General features: G+C 37.4%; 1 protein-coding gene across 1 annotated transcript in view; it reads right to left on the bottom strand.

The window, feature by feature from the left end:
• Positions 1–24,729, bottom strand: part of TMC1 (transmembrane channel like 1) — a gene marked incomplete at both ends in the record, with an annotated part of 94,934 nt that overhangs the window by 27,360 nt on the left and 42,845 nt on the right. The window contains 5 exons of the mRNA XM_084237782.1: positions 360–521; positions 645–824; positions 3,626–3,820; positions 4,403–4,547; positions 10,556–10,698. Of these exons, the coding sequence (XP_084093908.1) occupies positions 360–521; positions 645–824; positions 3,626–3,820; positions 4,403–4,547; positions 10,556–10,698 (825 nt within the window). The remainder of the gene's footprint in view (positions 1–359; positions 522–644; positions 825–3,625; positions 3,821–4,402; positions 4,548–10,555; positions 10,699–24,729) is intronic.

Genomic DNA, 24,729 nt, shown 5'->3' with positions numbered 1-24,729 from the left:
ATCCACCAGTTCCAAGTCCCATTAGTGTAGGATGGTTTTATGTGGTATCGACACCCTACTTGGTGACAATAAAGCACTAGAGTTAAAATGAAAGGTGTATTTGCAACTCAATTGTAGTGCCATAAGGTAACAGTCTTCTGCAGTTGATTTGCAGCAATAGCTGCAGGAAAGAAGAAAATACATTTTTGCACAATCTGGAAGTTTCTGTATAAAATGGCTTCTGTCTAGTTCTTCATATTCTTCTTGTACTAGTCTTAGCTATTATTCACTAATAAGCAATAAAAATAAGCTATACTTAATGATAGAAATAATGACATTTTTATCAATTCATTATCATACACTTCTGTCTGTGGCATTACCTGTCCCACCATTGTTTCCCAGCAGGGCCCTCGAGGCACATCTGCAGGATGCACAAAAAAGGGCAGCCCAGTGGTATTTCCAGTGAGTGAAGCATTGTAGGCTTTGATCATGTTGGCTTCCCATAGACTAATATTGGCCTTTACTAGCTTCTCCTCTTCAATCTAGAAAGCAAAGTGACAGAAATAAAACTGAAGACAATACAGATTTCAAAGGCATTGCAGGAAATCGTGAGACTAGGGATGTAACAAGAGGCTAATGGCAAAGACTATCCAGACAAGACTTACCTTGTTGTTAATCTCATCCATCAAGGCAAGAATAAATACATACAAATTGCCTAAAAGAAGAGCAAAAATGCGTCCCAGTAGCCATTTCAGAGCAATGAGGGGATGGTAGTTTTCCAACTCAGCAAATAAATCAAACAATGTTGGACAGAACATCCCCAATAGGGACATGACCATGTTCATCTACAAGAAGACACAAGGAATGAAATAGGTTAATGGTGTTTAAAATTTATTTTTGCTTTCCTGCAGAATTCTGCAATATTTCAGCCAGTTTTCTTCAATATTTTAAAAAGCTAAGGAAGAATATTTCATGCATTTAAAAACTTTCATCTTAATAAAACAATAAAGGCAAAAATCCAACTCACATTCTCAAGGTGAGTTTGTATATGAGCTTGTTTTTTTGTCAGTGATTATAGTCAGTTTCTGGTATAATAAAGGAAGCAATTCTTTTCATTCTCTATACAAAGAACATGTACTGTGATTCTGATGAACATGGTAACTGATTCTGATATGGTGAAGGACTTCACGAGGTTTCCAAAGGAAATGGAAAATGAGCTTCTTGAAGAATGAGATCAAAATTTAAAGTACTAATTAAACAATCATGAGCCTATGGGCTAATGAGATTAATTAGAATGGATGAAGTCCTTGAAATGGGATCAGGACTAAATATAGATTTGGGGGGACTGGATCTTATCAAAGAAAACAGAGGACGTTCAAAGAAACAACAGGAGAACACATGGCATAATATTGTCAAAGCCAAGGTAAGAAAGTCTCAAAAAATAAAGGATAGTTTATAATGACAAAAGTAAGAGAATGAAGGAGAAAGAAGAGAATCCAAAAAGAAACAATTTATGGTCTTATCTACTGACTATCTAGAACCTTTTGTGATATGCCGTGCTATATTATATTATGATTATACTATATTATGTTATATTACCATTATATTGCTAAACTAAACCAAGGAAGGAGTCATGTACTTTTATGGAGAGGCATTTCCTTTAAATGAAAGGTTTCCAGTAACTCTGGCAACTGTTTTTCCCAAATACTTACCTCAATACTTTCCCTTCATAGATTCTATGCTTTGAATGACAAGAACTACCAGACTATATTTAGAAAATAATTATCAATATGTCTTTTCCATTTTTATTCAGAACATTATATGAGCATGAAAAACAGGAGCTAAAAATCATCGTAACATAATATAAAATCAGCATGATATAATTTCAGCCTGGAGCAAAAACTGGGCAGATTCTATGTTATCCTATAAGGCAAATATAAATTGTTTCATCAAATTTGAAAGGTTATTTATGAATCTCCACTATACCTTTGTTGACCCCTAGGACTCAAAAGTCCTCTAAAATAGGTTATCAAATAGGTTTTTAGAAAGAGTGGTCCTTTTTAATGAGAATCGACTACTCATCCTTTAATACAGTTCAATAATACAAAATATGATACTGTGAACCATGGATGAAGGTGATACCCAGTTTTGCTTATAAGTACTATCACAAGTATAAGGAAATTTTAACATCAAATTTAATTACTGTTCTGGGGTTCTCCTTTTAAAAAAAAATGAAATCTCTCTACCTAATGACTTTCTGCTTTATAGGTTTCCAGAAAATGTCTGAGTTGTTCTCTTAGTGTATGGTCTCATATCTCCAGGATTATCACTTGTGAAATACCTAGCATATTTTTCCTTTTTTTTTTTTTTTGTTTTTTTGTTTTTTGCAAATAGTTTGTCATTCTGGACAAGGTTTTTTTTTTTTCCTCCTAGAAAATTCTATGCTGCTTATAAAGATTTTCTGACCAATTTTCACTCACAAGACTGTGGAAATTTTAGTGAGGGAAGCTACAGTTCTTACAGCCCAAATCTACTTATATTTTGGAAATGTCCAAATTCAAAATGATGCAACATTGTATGCAAGAAGATTTTATGAACAGATCCTAACAACAACATATGATCAATAATTTCCTGATTCTAAATATATCTGTGCCTGACCTGATAAATGGACAGCTACTCTGAAGACAAATCATAATCATAACATTAAATTCCTGACAAAGAGCAAGCCTTCATTTGAATATCAATCGGTGCGGGAAAAGAAGGTAGAGCTATATGGTTAAGCAGTGAGTGAAAAACATAGAAAAATGATCAATGTTAAAATAAAAACTAAACTAAAAAAAAAAAAAAAAACAAACACAGAAAAGTCCAGACTTGCCCAAAGCAGGAGAGGCACAATGAGAAAAAGCTAGGAACCAAAGGGTTTTGGTGACAGCTTCAAAGCACACAGGCTATAATTAGATCTTTCAAAGACACATGCAAACTACAGAGAAAGCAATATAGGATCAAGGAGAGAGTGTTAGACTTGAAATGAAGACTCCTAGCTTCTACAAACAAAGCAAAACAAAACCAAAGTCTTAGATTATGAGAATGAGATGGTGGTCACCAGACAGTAAGAGGGAAACTGGTGGGAGATGGGTTAATCCAGTAAAGAGGGGCCAATTGTCCAATGGTGAATGGAAACGAGTCTTTTGATGAGAACCATGATTATCATAAACGGAAGTCAAATTATAATGCTATGCATCTGAAATCTACATACTGTTATTAACCAATGTCTCTTTAATAAAAATTAAACAAAAATATCATAGGTTCCTACTCTATTTTTTTTCCACACATTCTCCATAAACACATCACTTAATTTCCTAAGATTCATCACTCTCATAAAAAAATGCAGCCATGGGGATGATATGTGTTCTAATATCTCTTTCACTCTGACTTTTCATAAGGTGACAGTGCAAAAAAAGAGTAGACACATTTGAAAATAAGGCTGGAATAGAGTTGAACATTTTTGACAGGTTTGGTGAGCTGTAAGTGCAAGATGGAATGGACAGGTTAAGAGCAGCCTTATTTAATGTTCTACCAGAGAAATATAACCCACAATATAGCAAAAGTCAGATTCTAAGCACATAAAAAGCATGCAGAAACGAACTTCATTTTTTTCCCACCACCCAAGGGTGTCAGGATCCATCTGTGCAAATTCCTGGGATCGTTTCACAGCCCAAAAGATGAGGTATCCACTACCGCCAAGCGTTAGAAACACGAAGAAGTTAGCAAGAAACCTCAGGAATCTGGTTAAGTGGACATTTTCTTCTACTTGGGCTTCTCTTTCTTCTATGATAGCTTCCTGTACCCAGGCAAAACAGAAAAAAAAGGGAATATCTGAGCCACCAAATGTATCATGAACTCAAGAATAATTTTTTGCAAACATCAGAATGGGAGAAATGAAATGTTAACTACATCTGGGGTTACACAAACCAGAGGAACATTGCCAGCAAGTGATGTCAAGTGAGGGAAAGAAAGAATAATTATTTCTAGGATAGAGTCTAAATTGCTTTCCAGTACTGTAGAAAAAAAAAAACTGTTTAAAACAATACTATAGAGTCATTTAAAATATTGTGCTTATTCCTTTAAATAATTAGTGAGCATTGTTCTATTATTTAAAATAATTCATTCTGATCACTGCTGGTCTCCTGTTTCAAGTTCATGGCATTATTTTATTATGAAATTCAGAGAACCAATTGGCTATCATGGGTCATCAGCAATTTTCCAGTCAGAATCAGAATCCTGTCCAGCTCCTGATAGGCAAAAACAGTGAGTTCATCTTTCTTTTATTGTGAAGATACTTCATTATCTAGACCATATGGAATATTTCTAATTTTGCTCTTAGAAATACAAAAAAAAAACCTCTTGATACTGGTAACTTTACCTTAAAGTTCATTGTGATAGAATTATACTTATTGTCTGCTGTTTCAGGATTACCGATCAAGTAGTCCCAGCTGCAGAACAACTTCCAGCTGAAGTTAAAAGCGTTGTCATCACCACCCCCATCGTCACCGATATTTTTGGTCATCCTATAAACGGGGAGTTTAACCCATTAGATAGAAGCAAAAAGAAAAGGATAGGAGGAGAAAAAGCTCCAGAGTTACAGGTCAATTGGGAAAACAAAGTCTAAAAGGCATATATTTTTACTTATTTTTTTGAACATTTATTTTTTTATGCATACAAGAACTGGGGTAGAGGCCAGAGCTGTGGGGTGAGAGGATTCACCAGAGACAGAGTGGGGAACAGAACAGGCAGACTGACGAAATACACTGCTGAGGGGAGCAGCAGGAGAGGTCTACTGCGCCATGTTGGTCACCTCCCTGACTAGGGATCGAACTCATATTGCAATGGCTGCAGGTAGCTTCATAGTGCTGCATCTTAACCCCTTGCGTAAAAGGCATATATTTTTAAACATATATTTACATTTGATAATTTAAGTTTCTTAAATTACTTTTTTGATAATTTAAGTGAAAAGCTTATTTTTAAATTTTGTTGCTGTTTCTTTTAACTTTTTAAACTGTTCATTTTCCAAGCCTTCAAGATTTAAAGAATACTAGATATTCATGATTTTAACAATTAAATAATTAAAAATCTCTGACAATAATCCACTTCCTCCTCAGAGGGCAAAAATATTCATAGACTCTTAAACTTTTCTACACAACTTGGGTTCCAGACTCCCTAAAAGATTAAACAAAGTCAGGAAACTCCTGCATAGGTTGCATTCCCCCCAGAATGTGTTCCAAAAGAGTTATTACACTGAATGCATGAAATTTCTACATACTCTTCAATTGCTGACCAGAAACTCGATTTTATACAAACTCAATGCCAAACAGTTGTATATATTCTAATCAGTAATTTTTAAAAGATTTTTTTTTTGGCTTGGCAAGTTTAAAATGCATTACTTACAGGCTTATTTTAGTGGTTATAGAATTATATTCCACTTAACTCCATTTCCTTTTTCCCCCATATGAAATTAAAATTTCATATGATACATGTGAAGTGCTACCATAAGGTTTTGGTTTTTTAAAATATTTTAGTGAAATCAAATGGGAAAAGAAGAAAAATACATGAAACTAATATCATAGGTTGGCAGGCCTTTCTAAGGGGATCAAAATGCCCCCACTGGGCCCCACTTTTTAAAAATATTTATTTATTTATTTAACAAGAACTGGGGTACAGGCCAGAGGCACAGGAGGGTGAGAGGATTCACCACAGACAGAGCGGGGAGCAGAACAGGCAGACAGACTGAATACACTGCTGAGGGAAGCAGCAGGTAAGACAGGAGAGGTCTTCTGTGCCATGTGGGTATCTCCCTGACCAGCTGGAAAAATTGAACCCACACTGCAAAGGCTGCGGACAGCTTCACAGTGCTGTGCTTAACCCGCTATGCCACAGGGGAGGCTCTGTAGCCCCACTTAGCATAGAAGTTTATATGTTTTAATGGGTCAACACGATATGAAAAGTGACCCAAAAAAGTATTCTTTATAGGAGCTTACTCTTTACTCTTTGCAAATGGCATTTATACATGTTATACTATTTGCCCTTCTCAAAAAATTAGTTAGAGGTAAACGGTATTATTCTTTTCTTTTTTCTTTTACACAAGGATAAGTCAAGGGTCAAGGAATAAGTAATTTGCTGGATGTCATCCAACAGTAAACTAGAGGGGTCCATATCAAAGACTTAGGTTTTCTGCCTTAACTCTAGTGCCCAAGGTAGACACCAAGAGATATGTCAAGCTATATAAATGCTTTTTTAAAAGTCAAACAGGGTCGAAATCAAACATTTCAATGATTTAATCTAAGGAGAAAATTATTTATCTGATTAAAATGCCACCATCCATTTTGCACTAACTCTAAATAGGACCTCTAGTAAAAATGGCCACTTGACATATAAGTTTTGAATGGAACTTTGCACGTCAAGATTACATAGCAATAAATGGCCTCCCAGAGAAGGAAACCAAAACTGCTCAAACAGAGAACATGTGGAATTGACAAGAAAAAGAGAGATGACCCTGATAGCTATAAAATGTTCATTCATGTGCAGCTCTATCCCTTGCCCATAGAGGAAAAAGCACAAAAACTCAGGAAAATTCTTCCTTTTTCAAGGAGGCTATAATTTTTAACTACCATGTCTATGAGAAGCAACCTCAATGTTTCATTTGTTTTACTGGAAATTTGTGGAAAGCAGTCTGCATTTACACCTTTCCCTAGAGTTTTGCACTGAACTTCTTGGACCATAACTTTACAACTCCATCTCCCCATTGCAGTCATTTGATTATTTCATGGGCACATATGGGTTTTGGTTTTTTTTGTTTTTTTTTTTAAGTAAATCAAACAAATGCTTCTATAAGTCCTGATCTAACAGGATCTGATAACATAGCTTCTGCTAAAAAAAAAAAAAAAAAAGTCAGAGGGCCTCCCTGGTGGTGCAGCAGTTGAGCACTGGGTTGCGAAGCAGCCCGCAGCCTCTGCAACGCCAGTTTGATCCCTGGCCACTGGGCGAGAGTCCTACATGGTGCTCCTGCCACCTGCTGCTCCCCTCAGCAGTGTACTTCATCAGTCTGTCTGTTCTGCTCTCCGCTCTGGCTCTGGTGAATTTTCTCACCCCCCCCCCCCCGCACTTCTGACTGTACCCAGTGCTTGTATAAATAAATCTTTAAAAAAAAAAAAAAAAAAGGTCAGGAAGAAAAAGAGCAGTGAGAGGAAAGTAGGAAGCAATTCTCTGAAAGCACACTGGATAAGACAGCTATGCAATGAAAAGAAAATTACATCAAGGACTACATATACCAAAGAGAGTATATTACATTTCTTGACAAGGAAGACACATCAGCAAATATTTGGTCACCATTGATATCATAAAGCCATAACTTCATGATATACTGGCCACAGCCTCCGCTATTATTTAGTCTAAAGTCTGCTTCTCCATTGGACACCATGAGAGCAGAGCTTCATTTGTTCAACATTAAATCTTCAGACAATAGATAGCCCTCCATGTTACCCTTAATAACTGCTCTTCATATTTTAATAGTTATTAAACAAATTAATACATGAATTTTGACTCTAGAATAAACTTAGCACTTGAAAGCATGTCAATGAATAAATACATATAGCATAAATAACTTTAGCTTAATACAACACATTTCATGTGCTCATTATGCTACTGCTGATGAGTTCTTGTCATTATGTCAGATTTGTACAATATCATATTAGTTTGGAAATGGTTGCCATTCAGCCATGTTTTCAAGAGTGAAAATTTTTACGTTGAATTTCTTATTGCAGTTATATAGCTTGCTGTAGTTCAAATAGTAGCAAGATGACATAGAACATGGTTACCTCATCACTTTTACACAGGTTGGAAAATCCTGACATTTTTCAAATAAGGGCAACCATTGTTTAAGGAAGACTGGACAGTCATATGCTTTGTAGGATTTGCCAGGACTTCCTGCCCAGTAGGCCTTCCATAGCCTGCTTTAGTTTCTGTAATTCAATATTAAAGACTTCAACATTGCTGTTTTCAGTGAAAATATCTCTGAAAAGTAACATAAGACTTGAGGCCATAGGGTCTGAGTGCTTGTCTTTGAGACTGCTCACTAGTTTCCTGAATCAAAGAAAAGTTTAATTGGGAGGAGGAATGAGAACTATTTTGAGGCTGAAATCCTGTGCAAGGATATAAAGTCACTTGGGAAAATTTTACACAGGATAGCAGGAAAACCACAACAACCTAGTGAAGCACAGGTTCAAAAGAAGTAAAAAAAAGGTGAACAGAGGCACTTTTAGATAAAAGGGGAAAACTTAACTTCACTTATCTAGAAATGTGCAAGGTTGGAGTAATTTTAACATAATCTTTACTTACAAGACAAAGATAGTTGATTAGTTGAAATTTGGTGGTGTTTTTTAACCAATTTGTCACCATAAAAGTTGTATTGAATCTATAGAATACCAAAGGAATTTGACAGCAGACAAAGAAGGATTTTAATATAGAATTTAAAAGACTACTCTGGTCAAAATAGAGGCAGGCCCATGTCATTATCACCATATATATATCCTCATCTGAGATTAGGGAAAAGAGCTGCAGTTAGAGGATGGCATCAGAGCCTAGGTGAACAATTCCATGGTCATTTGAGTTCAAATCATGAAACTCTACTGAGCCTTAATTTCTCCATCTGTCCAAAAGGAATAAATAATACTTGCTCAACCAAGTATAGAAAAATGAATGGTAGGAAAAAACTTGCCCGGGTAAGAAGTACAATATAGAATCCCAGGTGCACAAGTTGAAAAATGCCTTTGAGCTGTAGACATCTAGGTTCAAATCAGTCTTAGAGTCAAATGGCTTTGGACAGGTCATTTAATACTCTACTTACTGCATTATCTATAAAATAGTGAAACTAACACCTACTTTGTAATCTTTAACAGCTAATATAGTTATATGAACATAATATAGTAGCATGAAGATATTAATAAATGTTATTTTAAACATTAGGTATATTTGTTGCTGCAGATACAGAAATACAGATAAATATATTCTCATTTTGCCATTTTTAAAGATATCTATGAGTGTACTGAGCCTGGTTTATGGCACATGTATGTTTATGATATATGTATAATAGTCTATGTGGACAACATTTTTAATAGTATTTGAGGTTTGTACCTGGCATATTATTTAGGTATTCAATTATGTGCTTGTTAGGCTAGTCTATGAATATTATTATGTAAAACTCAAAAGCAGATAAAAAGAAGTATATCTAGTCCCAAAGAACTGTGAAATGAGAAAAAAAAAAAAACTTCTGGAAAAAAATCTAATGGGAAAAAATAGACAGCAAGGAATTTCTCATTAAGTCATGCTTGCCCTGGATGATTCAGCTATTTTTAGTAGTTTGCTGCTGCAAAATATGCCAGAATTTTTAGTTTAGAGAACTGTTTTTAATAGGAACAACTGGGCCTTGAAATTAAACCACCTTTTCTGTGTGATATAAAGCTTCAAACTGATTAGGCCCTTGACTTTAGTTCCACCAACTAGGTTAAAAAGACTAGCAACAGCTTAGAGTTTTGGAATGTGGTAGTACTTTCTCAGGTAGACAAACTTATTTAATGTCTCTGATTAGATCTGGGGGTGGGCTTTCCAATAAGGCTTTTTTTAAGTCCTAAAAGGGCTAAAAACTAAATATGATGGAGTTCTCTGGAAGAACCAATATATTTGGTAGAAGTAAGACACAAAGTATGTCATAGATTGTTCCAGAATACTCCTTATCATGGTGACTTGGATCCTTAGGCAGAGGTCCTTCCTTATAACGAATCAAAAGCCCAATGCACCTGACCAATAGTGTGGGGACATTAATTGAAGTGTTTTAACTATTCTCAGTTAGCACAGAGAATTGCTCATGGATAGATTATTCATAGCCCCAAAAGTCTGTGCTAAGTTTCAGAAATATCTTCAAACAGAGTCACAAATACATTTCTGGCAGAGGAAGAAATGAACTGCAGTTTCATCTGTTCACCAATGAAATTCTTCCTCATGTGCAAATAAACCCTTCTCTGAGACAAACCATGATTATACAGTTGATCACAATGTTCTCATTGGGGGCCATTTGCTTTTTGCTGTCTTACACAGCTGAAATGTTTTGGATGAGTGATTATTCTGGTTTTGAAAAAGATGAACAACAGATTCTGCCTATTGAGCTGATTTGCAAGTCGCAAACTTCTCTGCACGCAAAAAGAGGGGTCAGCAGCAATTTTCTGGCATTGTTTGCAACACTGATTCATACCTGAAGCACAAAGATTTTAAAATATCCTTAAACACAGATTAGGAATGCAACCACAGTGTAACCCAGCAGAAAGACTCAAAGACCTGCTCTGGTGTTCAACCCCTGTGTTTGGGGGATGCAATAGTTTAGCTCTGGTATTAGTATTAAAATCACATTTCATCTCTTATAAACTGATCCTCTAGACATGAAACAGCCAAAAAATCTAATTCTCAAATTAAATCCCCCATTGAATTCCAGAAATCATTGTTTGCTGCCCAAGAGACCAATGAAACTTACGCTTTAAGGACAACCAGAAAGCTGAATCCAATGCACATGATCCCCACCAGAAAATAGGAGAGCGGCAGCCTGAAATTCAGCCATCCAATCGTTCGTTTATTGTCGTAATAGCCATAAAAGAGAACGGAGTATTGCGCCAAGCCCTAAAATCCAACAACAAAGCCACTTAGCAGATGCTGTGCAGAGCAACTCAAAGAAAAAGATTGACTTTTCAGAGGAAGAACAAAATGACATTAATTCTTAAAATTGGGAGAAGGATCTGACATGAGCCCTATTGTTTTACTTCATAGATTGAATGTGTCAGCTGCCACATTGATTGGCAGTCTCTTGGTTTACTCAAAATTCAGGGACTTCTAAATAGACTAAATTTTTAACCAAATACAGGCTTGCCCAGCTGTGGAGCCATTACTGTGAAATGCCCATTGATTGAAACATCAAAACACGCTTTATGGTGTCATTAGAGTTACAATTTTAAGAGCTTGCATAATGTTGGGGGAAGGATCTGAATATGTGCTTCCTCAAAGTGCTGTGGCCATTTCTACTTCTAGTCACCTGAGCCTCAATTCAATTGGTTTTCCTTAAACCACAGAGACTGTGTCTCAACTGACAGCACAAATGAGGAGCAGATGAGATGACACTGGACAATCTGCACAACCTTCTATTCTTCAAAACTATTATAGCATTGTCCCACAACAGGCACATTTATTCATGAAATTGCATGCTCTTTCCCAACAATTATCTGCCAGGGCTGGAATCACCATCTTCCAAAGCCACTCCTTCTATGTAGAACATTGGTTTATTCAGATGCTGACTCCTTTATAATAGTCTTCATCTTTCTCTCTTTGCATTCACTCTGTTTTTTTACTCTCAGCATTGAAGCACTGTTTCTGTATTACTGTATATCCACATCCTCAGCTTCTCTCTGGTTTTATCTCTCCGGCAATAGCTTCAAATTATTATGCTTTGTGAAATGAGAAGGCAATAACTTGCCTACATGGTATTCACTCGAGATCAATTGAGACACCCTTGATTAGAAAATCCAATGGGTTGCCTTCACATCTCTTACACCAACCCAGATACTTGGAAACCTACTACTAAAAAAAGGGAAGAGAAAAATGGGGGAAGGAAGAAACAAAGTAGAAAAAGGAGGAAATGCACTGGGTGCTAATTCCCAGAGGAAGAATTAAATTAAAAAATTTGAGAATTGTTCCAAACAATTGGAAAACTGTCTAAATTAAAGATTATTCCCAGCTCAAATTAGAAACCAGTGGAGATGTAGAAAAGTGACTGCTTTCAATATATACAGCATATTTAATTTTTAATATTCTCCTAGAATTACAGGAAAAAATATCTCCAGAAAATCTGAGACAAGCTCATGGGCTTAATAGGGACAGGAAGAGAAGAGAGAGAAGTAGGCAAAATTCAAAGTTCTTCCCTAAACTGAATTTAACTGTATTTGCATTTTTCTGCCAAAGAAAAAAATAAAGCAAGCCAAAAGAAAAAACCAGGGGTTAGACAACTAGTAGAAATATCACATAGGGGAACAATGTGGGCTAATCTCATGTCAAAAGTAAGACACCAAATTGACATTGATAGGCCAACTACATAAGTCCTAGAAATCATCACTGCGACCTAATCAAAGGCAAGATTTCCACACACCCACTTTCATAACATCTTCTGTTCCACAACCCCATCTAGTTAAAGTTTCGACTTCTTCTTAGCTATTTTAAATCTTTTCTCCTTCTACACTGTATCAAACCTTCAAACTAGCCCTCCTGTCTCAATGCCACAATAGCAGAACCTGTTTTGTGTGGCCTCTGATCTGCTTTAAAGATAACCTAAACTGTTTATTTTTTTCCTGTGAATATAATACATCCCATTTTCAAAACTATTTTCCCAGCAACTAACTCCTCATTTCCTTGCCACCATTCTGACACTTGTTAATAATAGTTTCAATAATAATATTTATCAATAAGTTTTCGAGCACTTAAAATATACTAAACATTTTACTTCTTACCTTAAAAGAAGCCTTAAAAGAACCTTCTGAAGCTGCTACTACTAAAGACAATCGTTTTCTGCTCTTTTTTTTTTTTTAAGATTTTATTTATTGGGCCTCCCATAGTGGGCTGTGAAGCTGCCCGCAGCCTCTGCAGCGCCAGTTCGATCCCTGGCCATAGGCGAGGGTCCCACATGGCACGCAGACCTCCCCTCAGCAGTGTATTTCATCAGTCTGCCTGTTCTGTTCCCCGTTTTCCACTCTTGATGCTTCCTTCCATGTGGGGAAAATCCAATGATAACAATCCCCATAACTCTCCACTGCCTCAAGATAGCTCTGGGGGGCTTCTCTGGTGGTACAAGGGGTTAAGCACAGCACTGTGAAGCTATCCGCAGCCTCTACAGCATGAGTTTGATCCCTGGCCTGCCAGGGAGGTACCCACATGGCGCAGCAGACCTCTCTGACTTGCCCACTCCCCCCCTCAGCGGTATATTTTAGTCTGTTCTGTTCCCCACTTTGTCTCCAGTGAATCCTCTCACCCCACACCTCTGGCCTGTACCCCAGCTCTTGTATGCATAAATAAATAAATCTTTAAAAAAAAAAAAAAAGATAGCCCTGGGAGGAGGATCTAATGTAATAGCAGAGCATAGATGAAGAAATGGGGAAGAAACAGGGGTTGTACTCTGTTCTGTTCTAGATCTGCTGGGAAGGAAGCTCTGACAATGAAGCCCACTTGGGACAAAAAGATTCCACATTCTTTAAATCAGCTTTAACATTAATGAAGTTGACATGCTGACCTCCTTCTGTCTTGCTCTTTGTGTTACTCCTAGTTAGCTCACAACCTAGTTGGAAAGGAAGGGAATGTAATTATAAAGATTTCCCCCCCATCTCCACCCAAATCATATGAAGAAACTGAGCCTTAGAGATATTAAATAACACACACATTAACATACCTAGTAGATGAAAGATCCTGAACTTGAACTAGGAATATCTAATTCAAATCTATAGATTTAACCACTGTACTAGACTACTTCTCCTGTCTTTTCTTTACCTACCAGGTTTCTATCATGCTCACATCATACCTGCCCAGTAAACCAAAGGAATAAGAGACCTTCCAATCCAGTAGGGTTTTTTGACCTATATACCTGGATTGGTTCCAAGTGGTACCAACACCTCTTAGAAAGTCCAGGCACTCCTTTTGAAAGCATTTCAGAGGGCTTCATCTCCAGCTCCATAAACACTATAACTGGAAAGTTTTTTTCTAATTCATAATGAATGCATTGGGATTTCAAGAAATCTTCAAAATAACATGAAAGGAGGGCCTCCCCTGGTGGCGCAGCAGTAGAGCGCTGGGCTGCAAAGCTGCCCGCAGCCTCTGCAGCACTGGTTCGATCCCCAGCCGCCAGTGAGGGTCCTACATGGTACGCAGACCCCTCTTGCCACGCCGGCTGCTCCCCTCAGCAGTGTATTTCATCAGTCTGCCTATTCTGTTTCCCGCTCTGGCTCTGGTGAATTCTCTTACCCTCCAGTGCTTATATAAATAAATTTTAAAATAATAATAATAAAAATAATATGAAAGGAGAAAGCAGGTATACAACAAGCATCTGGTGAGCTTGTGTGGTTAGTACAATTGCTTCAGGGGCAGCTGCTTACCTGGCGTCTGTACCACTCAACATATGTTCAGTGGCTGTCATGTCATAAATATTATATCACAACCAAAGGGCATAAGGGTTCTTGTTTCTGTGGGTTTTTTTTTAATCCTGATTAATTTGGGTTTCTTCAGTTTTCCTATTACACAATCCAGTGTACAAATGAAAGAGGTACTACTGATGAGCAGTTTCAAAAAGCTCTGTTCAATCCATCATGAAGGGTAGCCTTAAATCTCAGTTGAAAGGCTTAAAAGAGGAACCCCCTCCATTGAGTGGACCCACCACACTCCACATGTCTTTCCCCTTCTCTTAAAATTCCAACAGCAGACATCTGGAAATGACTAAAATAGTGATGACTCTTAGTCTAGCCAAGGTTCTATTCAGTTTCCATGTGAGCACACACACTTTCACTGTGGGAGCACTCTCCCATCCCAAAATCTGTGACAGAGAAACCACAGTCAGAGCCAAGTTTCAAATGCGCACAGAAAATCCCTGTCCAACTCTGGGTTCCATGCATGTGCATCCTCTATTAAGGCTAATTTTTGTTCAAATGCTGCAGCTGGTCTAGTTCACAGTTTCTGACACATTTCCACAAAAAAAAAAAAAAAAAAGACATGTTTTGATGGGGTGGCCTTGAGGAATCAGCTCATGTATTTATTTATTTAACTTTTACAGAAAACTTACTATTTTTCAAATACTATATCAAGAGATATAGTGGGAGATTAGGTTAGTAGTAGGATATTAGATGTACCCAAGAGTTCTGAAAGCACAACATTCTCATCCTAAGTATTTATCACCTGGAATTACTTAGAACTCCATCCTTTTGGTGCTTTTCCTGACTACAAAGCAATACTGACTAGGAGCAGCAATACTTATCCCCAGGATAGTGAGTGTCATTATCCTTAATGACTTTTGAATTTATAATTACTGTCAGGTCATCATTTTGGAATAAAATAAACACACACACAAAAATCAAAGCTAGTGGGAAAGGGAAATATAACTTATGAACCACATCTGCTTAAGGGTGGGTGAGGGGAAGTGGTTTTTCCAGTATTCTCTGAGCTGTTATCAGTCATTTAGACATTAAAGAAAGTTTCAAGTGGACATGAAACACAGATGAAATTACTTAACATATGATAGAGTGCCACACAGGAGAGAAACAAGGCATGTAAAGACCAACCTCAACTAACTTCACAAGAATAGCAGACTGGCACATATGGACTACAAGTTGAGATAAAGATGATGGTGATCACCCCTCCAACCAACCAGCTATTGCTCTGCTCATATCTTTCCTTTTGTTGATGATAGGTGTGTGCATGTAAGAGATAGAACAAGAAGGAGAGGGAGGGAGGGAGGGAGGGAGGGAGGAAGGGAGGGAGAGAGAGAGAGAGAGAGAGAGAGAGAGAGAGAGAGAGAGAGAGAGAGAGAGAGAGAGAGATTCAAAGAGATTGCCTGATTCTTCTAATTTCCAGTGGAAATTACCTCAGACAGGTAAAATTGTTGCTGCCCCTTGTTGGTATGGGGATACCATACTTTCACTATCAGTTCTCTCTCATCCTGTTTTCTTGTTCCTCTAAAAAAATGGACATTCCCCTGAGCTATAGATCCTGCAGGCATGCAAATAAACATGTGCAAACCTACCCTGTGCAAGACATTGTACTAACACTTTATACATTTCTCTTTTTCTGTTTTTACTAGCCTGCAAGGTCCATATTAATACTGCTTTTTATACAAGACAGTGAAAAGGCTCAGCGTGGTTATCTACGTTCTCACAGGCGAATGTGGCACAATTCAAAGCCACCTCTGCCTAAGCCTATGACTAAGTTATTTCCACTACACCACTCTGCATTTTTAGTCGCTCTGACTACTGCAAAGAGCACTTCCATATGCCCTTTGTGCTATGATCCACAACTGTCAGTATGTGGGAATTCTGAACTCTCTGCCCAATGACTCTTACACATCTCATTCCCCCTGGATGTCCCACAGGAACCTCAAACTCAGCACATTTGAAATGTTCTCCCAAACCTGTTTCTTCCTCCTATCAGAGAATGTCATCCCTCACCCATCTAATTATCCCAGTCAGAAACCTGGATATTTTCATTATCTTCCCATTTTCACCCATTAGTTATATGCAGTAGTCTCTGCCTCATTTCATACATTATATTGATACCTTCTCTGTACACCATTGCTATTTACAGGCCTCTCTGCCTCAATCTCACACCAAATCCAATGGAGTCCATACCCATATTCACAAAGAAAATTCTAATGGGTAACTCTGACCTTATTTCACTCCTGCTGCAAAATTCATCATGCTCTCTCCACTGCCTACAGGCTTAAGCTTTAACATAATGAATGCAACTCTGCTCTCAGATTAGATTTTATTTTATTATTTTTTTAATAAGGCATTCATTTTTCACTATTCTACTCTCCTTAGGTACAGCTTCCTGAATCACTCATGAATACTGAGAGCATAGCACCACTCTGTGTTTCCATACCACTGGGCATGGTGAACCTTTAGCTTGGAATACTATTCCCAGTCATCTTACCCATTCCAAAATCTGGTTTATTTCTTGATTTTTCTTTTAAACTAATTTGAAATACCTTTGTAAAGTCTTTACTGACCTGAAGACCAGAGACAGTGGTTATGGGGAAGTAAACGACCTCTCCTTTTTTTCAGTGATCCCTTCATGTGCTTGGGTTCATGGAATTCAAGCTCATGGAATTTCATTCAGTAAATGGAATATTCTGCAATCTTCTTCTATTCCTTTACTCACTCTATCTCAGGAGAGCTTTAGTGACTTCTTTCATCAGTAAATTTGGAGTGAAGCAACTGGTTTCACCTTACTCAAATATAACTTTCTTCTCTAAGAAATAAACTACCTCCAGCATAGGTTAGATTTTCATATTAGCAAGACCATTTGACGAAGTTTCCCAGATTGGTCATCCAATCTGTTGCTTATTTGGAATGAATATGAAGTTTCTAGTGTCCATTTGCCTCTTTTTTTCAAACAAATCATTTTGAACTGAGGTGGGAGATAGTTACTATTTACTTGATCCTCCTAGTGTAACAGGGTGGTCCCCAGGAAAGGGGGAGGTTCCCTGCCCCACCCAAGGGAGGGTGGAGCTGAGCAGGAAGAAGAGAAGCTGCAGAAGAGACTGAGGAAGGAAGCAGGATGGAGCCAGGAGACCTGGAGGAGGCGCATGGAGCCTAGAGACACGTGAAGAAACTGCGCTTGTTTTTGGTCGTAGACTGGGTGACACAGATGTGGGTGAGACCCGTGGGGAGGTGACAATGGCAGCTTTTATCTGGATGTTGATTTTGCTCTTTTCCTTCCGGGCTTGTCCGGTTGTTTGTGACCCTTTTCTGTGGGTCCCCACTGGAAGATGCTTTAGACTTGTGGCAGGCTTTGGGGCCTTGCTCTGGACCAATCCCATTTGGATGGACTTTTACCCACGAGGGGATGGGTAACTTTGGGTGCTTCACTTAGAAACTAGACTCTTTGCCTTACCTGTATTGTTTCCTAGTTTTATTAAAGTTCCTTCCCATTAAAGTCTCCTATGTTTTGTGTTGATGCGGCGGATGGCAGAACCCATTTAGAATAGGCAGGTTTGCAGGGTTTGGGCTGCCCCTCTCCCTGCCCTATAACACTAGGATTCCAGTAAACTGAAGTCCACTGAAGCCCAACATTGATCCTTCCCTCCACTGAGCCTCCCGTGCCTAGGACTTAATTTATATCTGCCACCCAAAGGAACAAAGAATATGCATTGGAGAAAAGAAAGTTTGTTCAATAAATGGTGCTGGGAAAACTGGATCGCTACATGCAAAAGAATGAAGCTTGACTACTACCTAACACCATACACAAAAACCAACTCAAAATGGATTAAAGAACTAGACATAAGACCTGAAACCATAAAATACATAGAAGGAAATATAGGCGAAACACTACATGATATGCACATCAAAGACATCTTTACAGATACATCACCCAAAGCAGTGATAGTGAAGGCAAAGATAAACAGCTGGGACTACATCAAATTAAAGAGCTTCTGCACAGCAAAAGAGACAATAACAAAAACAAAGAGAAACCCCACCGACTTGGAGAACATTTTTGCATACAACACTAATGATAAAGGACTGACCACAAAAATCTGCAAAAAGCTGATGAGACTCAACAACAACAAAGAAAATAATCCAGTCAAAAAATGGGCAGAAGAGCTAAAAAGAAACTTCTCTGAAGAGGAAATGCAAATGGCCAACAGGCATATGAAAAAATGTTCAACATCACTTGTAATCAGGGAAATGCAAATCAAAAATACAATGAGATACCATCTTACACCAGTGAGAACGGCACATATTAAAAAAACTAGCAACAACAAATGTTGGCAAGGTTGTGGAGAAAAAGGAACTCTCCTGCACTGTTGGTGGGAGTGCAAACTGGTCCAACCACTATGGAGAGCTGTGTGGAGATTTCTTGACCTACTAAACATAGAGCTTCCACATGATCCAGCAATTCCACTCCTAGGTATTTACCCGAAGTACACAGATACATCAATTCCAAAGAGCACCTGCACCCCTGTTTATAGCAGCACTATTTACAATAGCTAAGCTTTGGAAACAACCCAAATGCCCAAAAATAGATGACTGGATCAAGAAGATGTGGTACATATACACCATGGAATATTACTCAGCCTTCAAAAATGATAAACACATGCAATTTGCAGCAACATGGATGGAGCTAGAAGGGATCATGCTCAGCGAAATAAGCCAGAAAGAAAAAGAAAAATACTGGATGGTCCCACTCATAGCAAGAATCTAGAAAACTTAAATAAGGGACCAGGAAAAAGAATAACTATAAGAAAGAAAATATCAAAATCAACAACTATGAACCAGAGACACTCTATGGGGGTGGGGGGTGGGTAAAGGAGTGCTTGGGGTCAAAATAAGGGGGTTGTAATTGTATGGGGAATATAAAAATAAATTTTAAATAAAAAAATTTATATCTGTCACCTTGAAATTATCATATTGGATGGCAATTATTTGTTTGCATATCTGACTAGACCATAAGGTCCCTGTGGGCAAGGAATATATATTAGTTTTCGTTGTAATAGCAGCATCTGACATTCAATTTATGTTTGTGAAATGACTGAATGAACACAGAATTTGCTTCTGATGGTCATTAGCAATCCTCATTTAAATCACACCCCTCCAAATTGCCATCTAAACTATCCTTTTCTACTTCTCTGCTACTATTCATTTTAATAGAATAGAGTAAATCATTCGAGACAGTAACATGACAATAACAATTTTATGTTGTGTTTTAATGAATCAAAACAGCAAAAAAAGTATCTGAAGACACTAAAACTGGCAAATTTAATATTTTCTGCCTAATTGCCTAAAATTCTTACAAAATTAGACAGTATCAGTGCTATAAAATGTACTGTTATGTATTATTCCTTCCCACATTAGAAAAATGGTCTTTTGTTTCACAAAGTAGCAATTAAAAGCATTATGTTAGAGGAAAGGGTTATTATTCTATTGAATTGTAAACTTTCCCACTAATTCTATTTTCTTGAAAAATGAAATGTTGTGAATTCATACCTGAGAATAAGATGGGTGTAACCATCTGAGCTCAGCTTGTACTGTGCATTACCTTCTATCTAGTAAAGAGTTTTTCAACAAATAAGATATAAGAAAGCAACAATAACACTGAGTTTACTTAGTAAAAATTAGATTCAGGAATTTTCAAATATTTAAGATCAGCAAATAAAAGTAATTGTAAGTATAATTTTTGAGCATATATTCTCTATTGAAGATATAAAATGTTAGAACATTGCAATTGAATTGCTTTCACAAAAAGCTTGCAATTGAATTGCTTTCACTAAAAGCTTGCATTGCTATGTACTCAGTGTTGATAAATTTAAATAATCAGTCACAGCAGATGTATTAGATTTATCATCTGGTGCTATTTACTTATACTACAGAAAATAATTTAAAAGTTGCAATGTTCTGATATAACTCACTGGTTCATCCTTTATTAGATTGGGAGCCAATATTTACATATTGGCAAATTCTTACTGGGTAAACTGAACCCTTTCAAACAACCTAATTCTCTCAGCTGGACATCTTGGTAGAACCTTTCTTAGTCTCCTCATATTCATTTTGTTTTTCTCCTATCGGTTGACTTCTTCAAAATTCACATCTAGTAATGCCTCTACCCACCTATCACCTACTGAAATTACTTTCAGTTGCTCTGAGGAAGAAAAATTATCTAGAGGGTTCCACAGATGATGTACTTTCATGTCTTCAATTTCATGTGTTGTTGGTAGTCCTTCAAATCCTGAGTTCTCTTTTTACTAGACTTCATTAGGTCTAGTAAAGTAAAGCAATCTTCTCCCACCACAGGGCCTTTGCACTTGTACTCATTATCAAAAAGACTCTTTTCTCAATTTGGAAGCTCATACTAACTCTTTAGGGTCCAACTCCAATGTTACTTTCTCAGAAAAACTTTTCCCACCATCCAATCCCCCTTTGCTTAGGCTCTAAACCAAGTCAGATTCTCTGCTCTAAATTTTCTTAATATTGTATACCTTTCTTTCATAGCACTTGAAATGGTTGAAATTACATTTCATTTTGTGATTATTTGATTGCTCCACTAAAATTTAATCTCCTGAGGACAGAGACTTGTTGAGTTTTGTTCATGTTTGCTTAAAGACTGCTCACACCTGGCACATGCTCAATAAATGTTCTTCAAATTAGCAAATAAAATTATTTCTGTAATCACATTCAAAGGAAGGATAATGCATCAGGATCATAGGCATCCCAATATTTTGCAAAAAGAAAGTCTATCTTTGCTTTGGCCAGGTGCAGCTTGAGGAGGTGTTGAAACTGAAAGTTGCTGCTGAGGCAGATAAAGCATTAATGTAAATATCAACTCTCAGGAATCAGTTCTTCAGGTGCAAGAGAACAAAAGACTATCAAGAAAGTTAAAATCAGACTCAGGGATTTCTCCTATCACAAGCTACAGATATGCCATACAAGTCAAAAAGTAGCAGGTTAAGAAGCCTATTAAGCAAGAGAAAGAAACTAGGACATAGAGAAAATGAGAGTACCTCTTCATTAGGCAAACCTAGTGATCCTATTAAATGTGAAGTACAACACTGGATATTGAGGAAGGAGGGCAAATTGGGAACCAGTACAGGCAGTCCTTATATATAAATGCCAGTCCCAGAGCTATGAGTCTCAGCAGCACCCTCCTCTGCTCAGTGAAGTCTTCAAAGGAGTCTCACTATGTGTGTGGATGAGAATTTCCTCACTCCTTGCAAACTTATGATCCCCATTCTAGAGATGAGTTGTAACTCTGGGTGGATATGAAAATTCTATAAGCCTGGCTTGGGGGTCATACTTTTGCCCTTACCAAGTGACAATTTATGATCTAGGAGTTTAGCCCTGTGCTAGGCTGAGACAATGGCTCAGAAGACAATGGCAAAGAAGTCACACTAGCATATTTGAAACTGGTTGAAAGTGAATAACAATAGTTCTGATCTTTATTGAAGGAGGCAAATCACATTTTCAAAGCCAACCAGATCCCTATAGCAAACACATCGTTGAGCTTCTCAGATATCTGCTACCACTTAGATCAACTAGCATGGATCATGATGTGTTAATCCTGAGACCACCCCTCTCCACCCAAGGTGGTCCCCAATCAATGACTGAATGGAGCGTGCTAGGTCATTCTTGAGTGATATGGTACTCCTCTAATGGATATACTTTGTTCACTACTGGCCGGGCCAACACTTTTTCACCACTGTACAGCAGTCTAAGACTCATCCTACCCAATCTCCTATCCTTCTCTTTGCACAGATGTCAGACTTGCTTTGAATTATATGAAGATTCTTCCCACTTTGTCCAGCTCCACCCACCCTTTATCATTTATAAGAATTACCTCCTAAATTTCTCCAACATATAATGTTTTGGTGTCTACTTCCCAGAAAAACCTAAAGCAAATCATACCTTGAAGGTGAAAATCACAACTTTGCAATAAAGATGCATTTGAACTACTGAAGTATTCCTTAAAGAAAAATGTGCATTCTATAAGTCAATCATAAAAGTATCTATTCTAAATGTGGCCAATAAAACAAGAAATTAAAAAAAACATTTTTAAGAAAACTGAGAGAAGATACTTTCACTTTTGAAGATCATTTAAAAGAACTGTGATGATGTTAAAGTAAGGAATTGAATTGACTGCTATTTGCTAACATTTAGAATGCCCTGTGATAATCCTTGTTTTATTGTATCTTTCTTCATTCAGCTAACATTGCATTATAACAATGGATACAATTTAGGGTTATATAGGCTCACACCTCTTCAGACATAATCTTTTTGAGCACAGACTTCAAAGATGAGATGTGGCAAAAGTGGGCAGAGCAAAGGAATGTTATTGGTATGGCATCATAGAGTAAAACAATTTGACATTAAAGTTAGCTACATTTTAGCTTGAATTTCAGGGTCTCCTCTAATTTTCTGTGTTGCCTTTGGGCAAACTAACATCTCTGAGTTCCAGTTCCATCAACTATGAAGAGATTATTGATCTTTATTGTGAAGAGTTGTTATGAAAATAAAATTTAATGTATGCACCTGCTGAACATATAATAGGTGTTAACTCTCCTCTCCTGCCCTTTTTGGATTGTTCTCACCTCCAACATCAATGCGGAACCAAAGAGAAGGGGAGAAATGTTGACTCACTCTATGCAATGTGCCAGATGCCCCCAAGCTGGAAAGCTAAATGCATTTCCCTTAATTCAGGACTCAAAATCTTTACCCATATGATCTCACCATCTGATATCAGCTTAAGTTCTTTCCAAATTCCACATCAGTTCCTCCCTCTCTCTCCCTTACAAGAATATCAAAACTGTACAGTCTCTTCCACTTTATCATTCCTACATCATTCTTATGTCTCCAAATATCTTGGCAACAAAGACATTCTCTTCTTATGACTTAAACTCATTATTTTAATTCTATGGCTTCAATAATACTATTTCTGCCAATTTGATTCAGAGCACACATATTAGATAATCTCCCTATTTACCACATATTTTAATAAAATATATTTCTCTCCTGACCAAAAAGATCCATCACTAGGACTGGGTACTCAATAAAAGTATCAAAAATGTGGCGTTTTGTAAATGGTGACTTTGAGAATCCACAAGATGGTACTTGTCTGATATTAATTACAGGGTTTTGGGATAACTTGTGATATATGTATAGAAGCGACTGTGCACTGGGCTCCACAGGATCCAGAGGAAATTTCCAAGATCCCACCACAGAAATCATCAGAGAAGCAGCTCCTCATAACTGCCCTCAGCTCCACACCAAAGATTTTATAATTCTCCCCATTCTATAGGTTCCTCTACCACAAGAGGTCATGCTTGCATCTTTTACAATTTTATAACTCTTTTTTTTTCTGCTTCTCTTCAATTTGATTAGCTAAACCTGCACATTAACCTTCTTAGATGCCCCTTGTCTGATTAAACAGTTTAGGCTCCAGTCATGTCTGCTTCTTAGCTCTTTAGGAGTACAGAATTCTGAGTTTTCAGGGATCTCAAGGACTTTTGGTTAAGTTTCCTCCAGGATGCCAGGATAGATGGAATACTGGGAAGGATACTTCGATCATCTTATAACAGAATAGGCACCTCTGAGAGGTAATTGATCCGAGGGTCAAGTAAAGAACTAAGACAAGAGTAAATATTGAACCTGTCATTCTAAATAAGAAACTAATTTGGGAACTGCATGTTTATTGTAAGGCAAAAATGGGATCCAACTGTTTCGAGTTCTTCCCTTGTGAGACAGATTTAGCATTAAATGGAGTCTGTGTTCCAGAAACACCAGTGAGAATGCTGTTGGAAATCAGCATGGGGAAATAACTGATGAGACGGGGTAAGATACAAGACGTAGAATAAGCACTAGTTTAGGAGCCACCAATAGCAATAATAACTGAACATGCTTTTACAACTCAGTTCCCCTAACTTAGGAGACAGGTAATGGAAGCTCTGTAAGGCATTTCAATCTCGGAAGATGGGGTGAGAGAGAGAGAGAAAAGAAAAAAAAGAGAGCTAGTGAGAAAGTAACAAAAGGGAAGAATAAAAAATAAGTAAAATCTTAAGAGACCACAGCCTTCATAAAACCCAGACATTCCCTAGCAAAATAACAACTACTTACTCAGGGCTCCCCCTATTTTTTTTTGTTTGTTTTCATTTTCTTAATTTAGTATGTAACATTTTGCGTACTAATTGCCTAAACACCTTTCTTTTATGATTATGAACACCTTAAGCTCAAGACTCATAATACATTCATTTTTGTAAAACCAGTGTATGTTTATAGTCAATGAATAATTGGTAAATTGAAATGAAAATTCCAATTGACAAGTGATTGAAGTTTCCAAATTCATGAAGTGGGGAGTGTCACTGTGTCTAATGCTTATTCTATTGCTTGCCTTGTTTTCTCAGAGACTGAGAACTTTTTCAAGATTATG

The sequence above is a fragment of the Talpa europaea genome (genome assembly GCF_964194135.1).
Source record: "Talpa europaea genome assembly, chromosome: 7".
NCBI classification, from domain to species: Eukaryota; Metazoa; Chordata; class Mammalia; order Eulipotyphla; family Talpidae; genus Talpa; species Talpa europaea.
The sequence above is the reverse complement of the archived record's forward strand: the minus strand, read 5'-3'. Positions and strand labels throughout refer to the sequence as shown.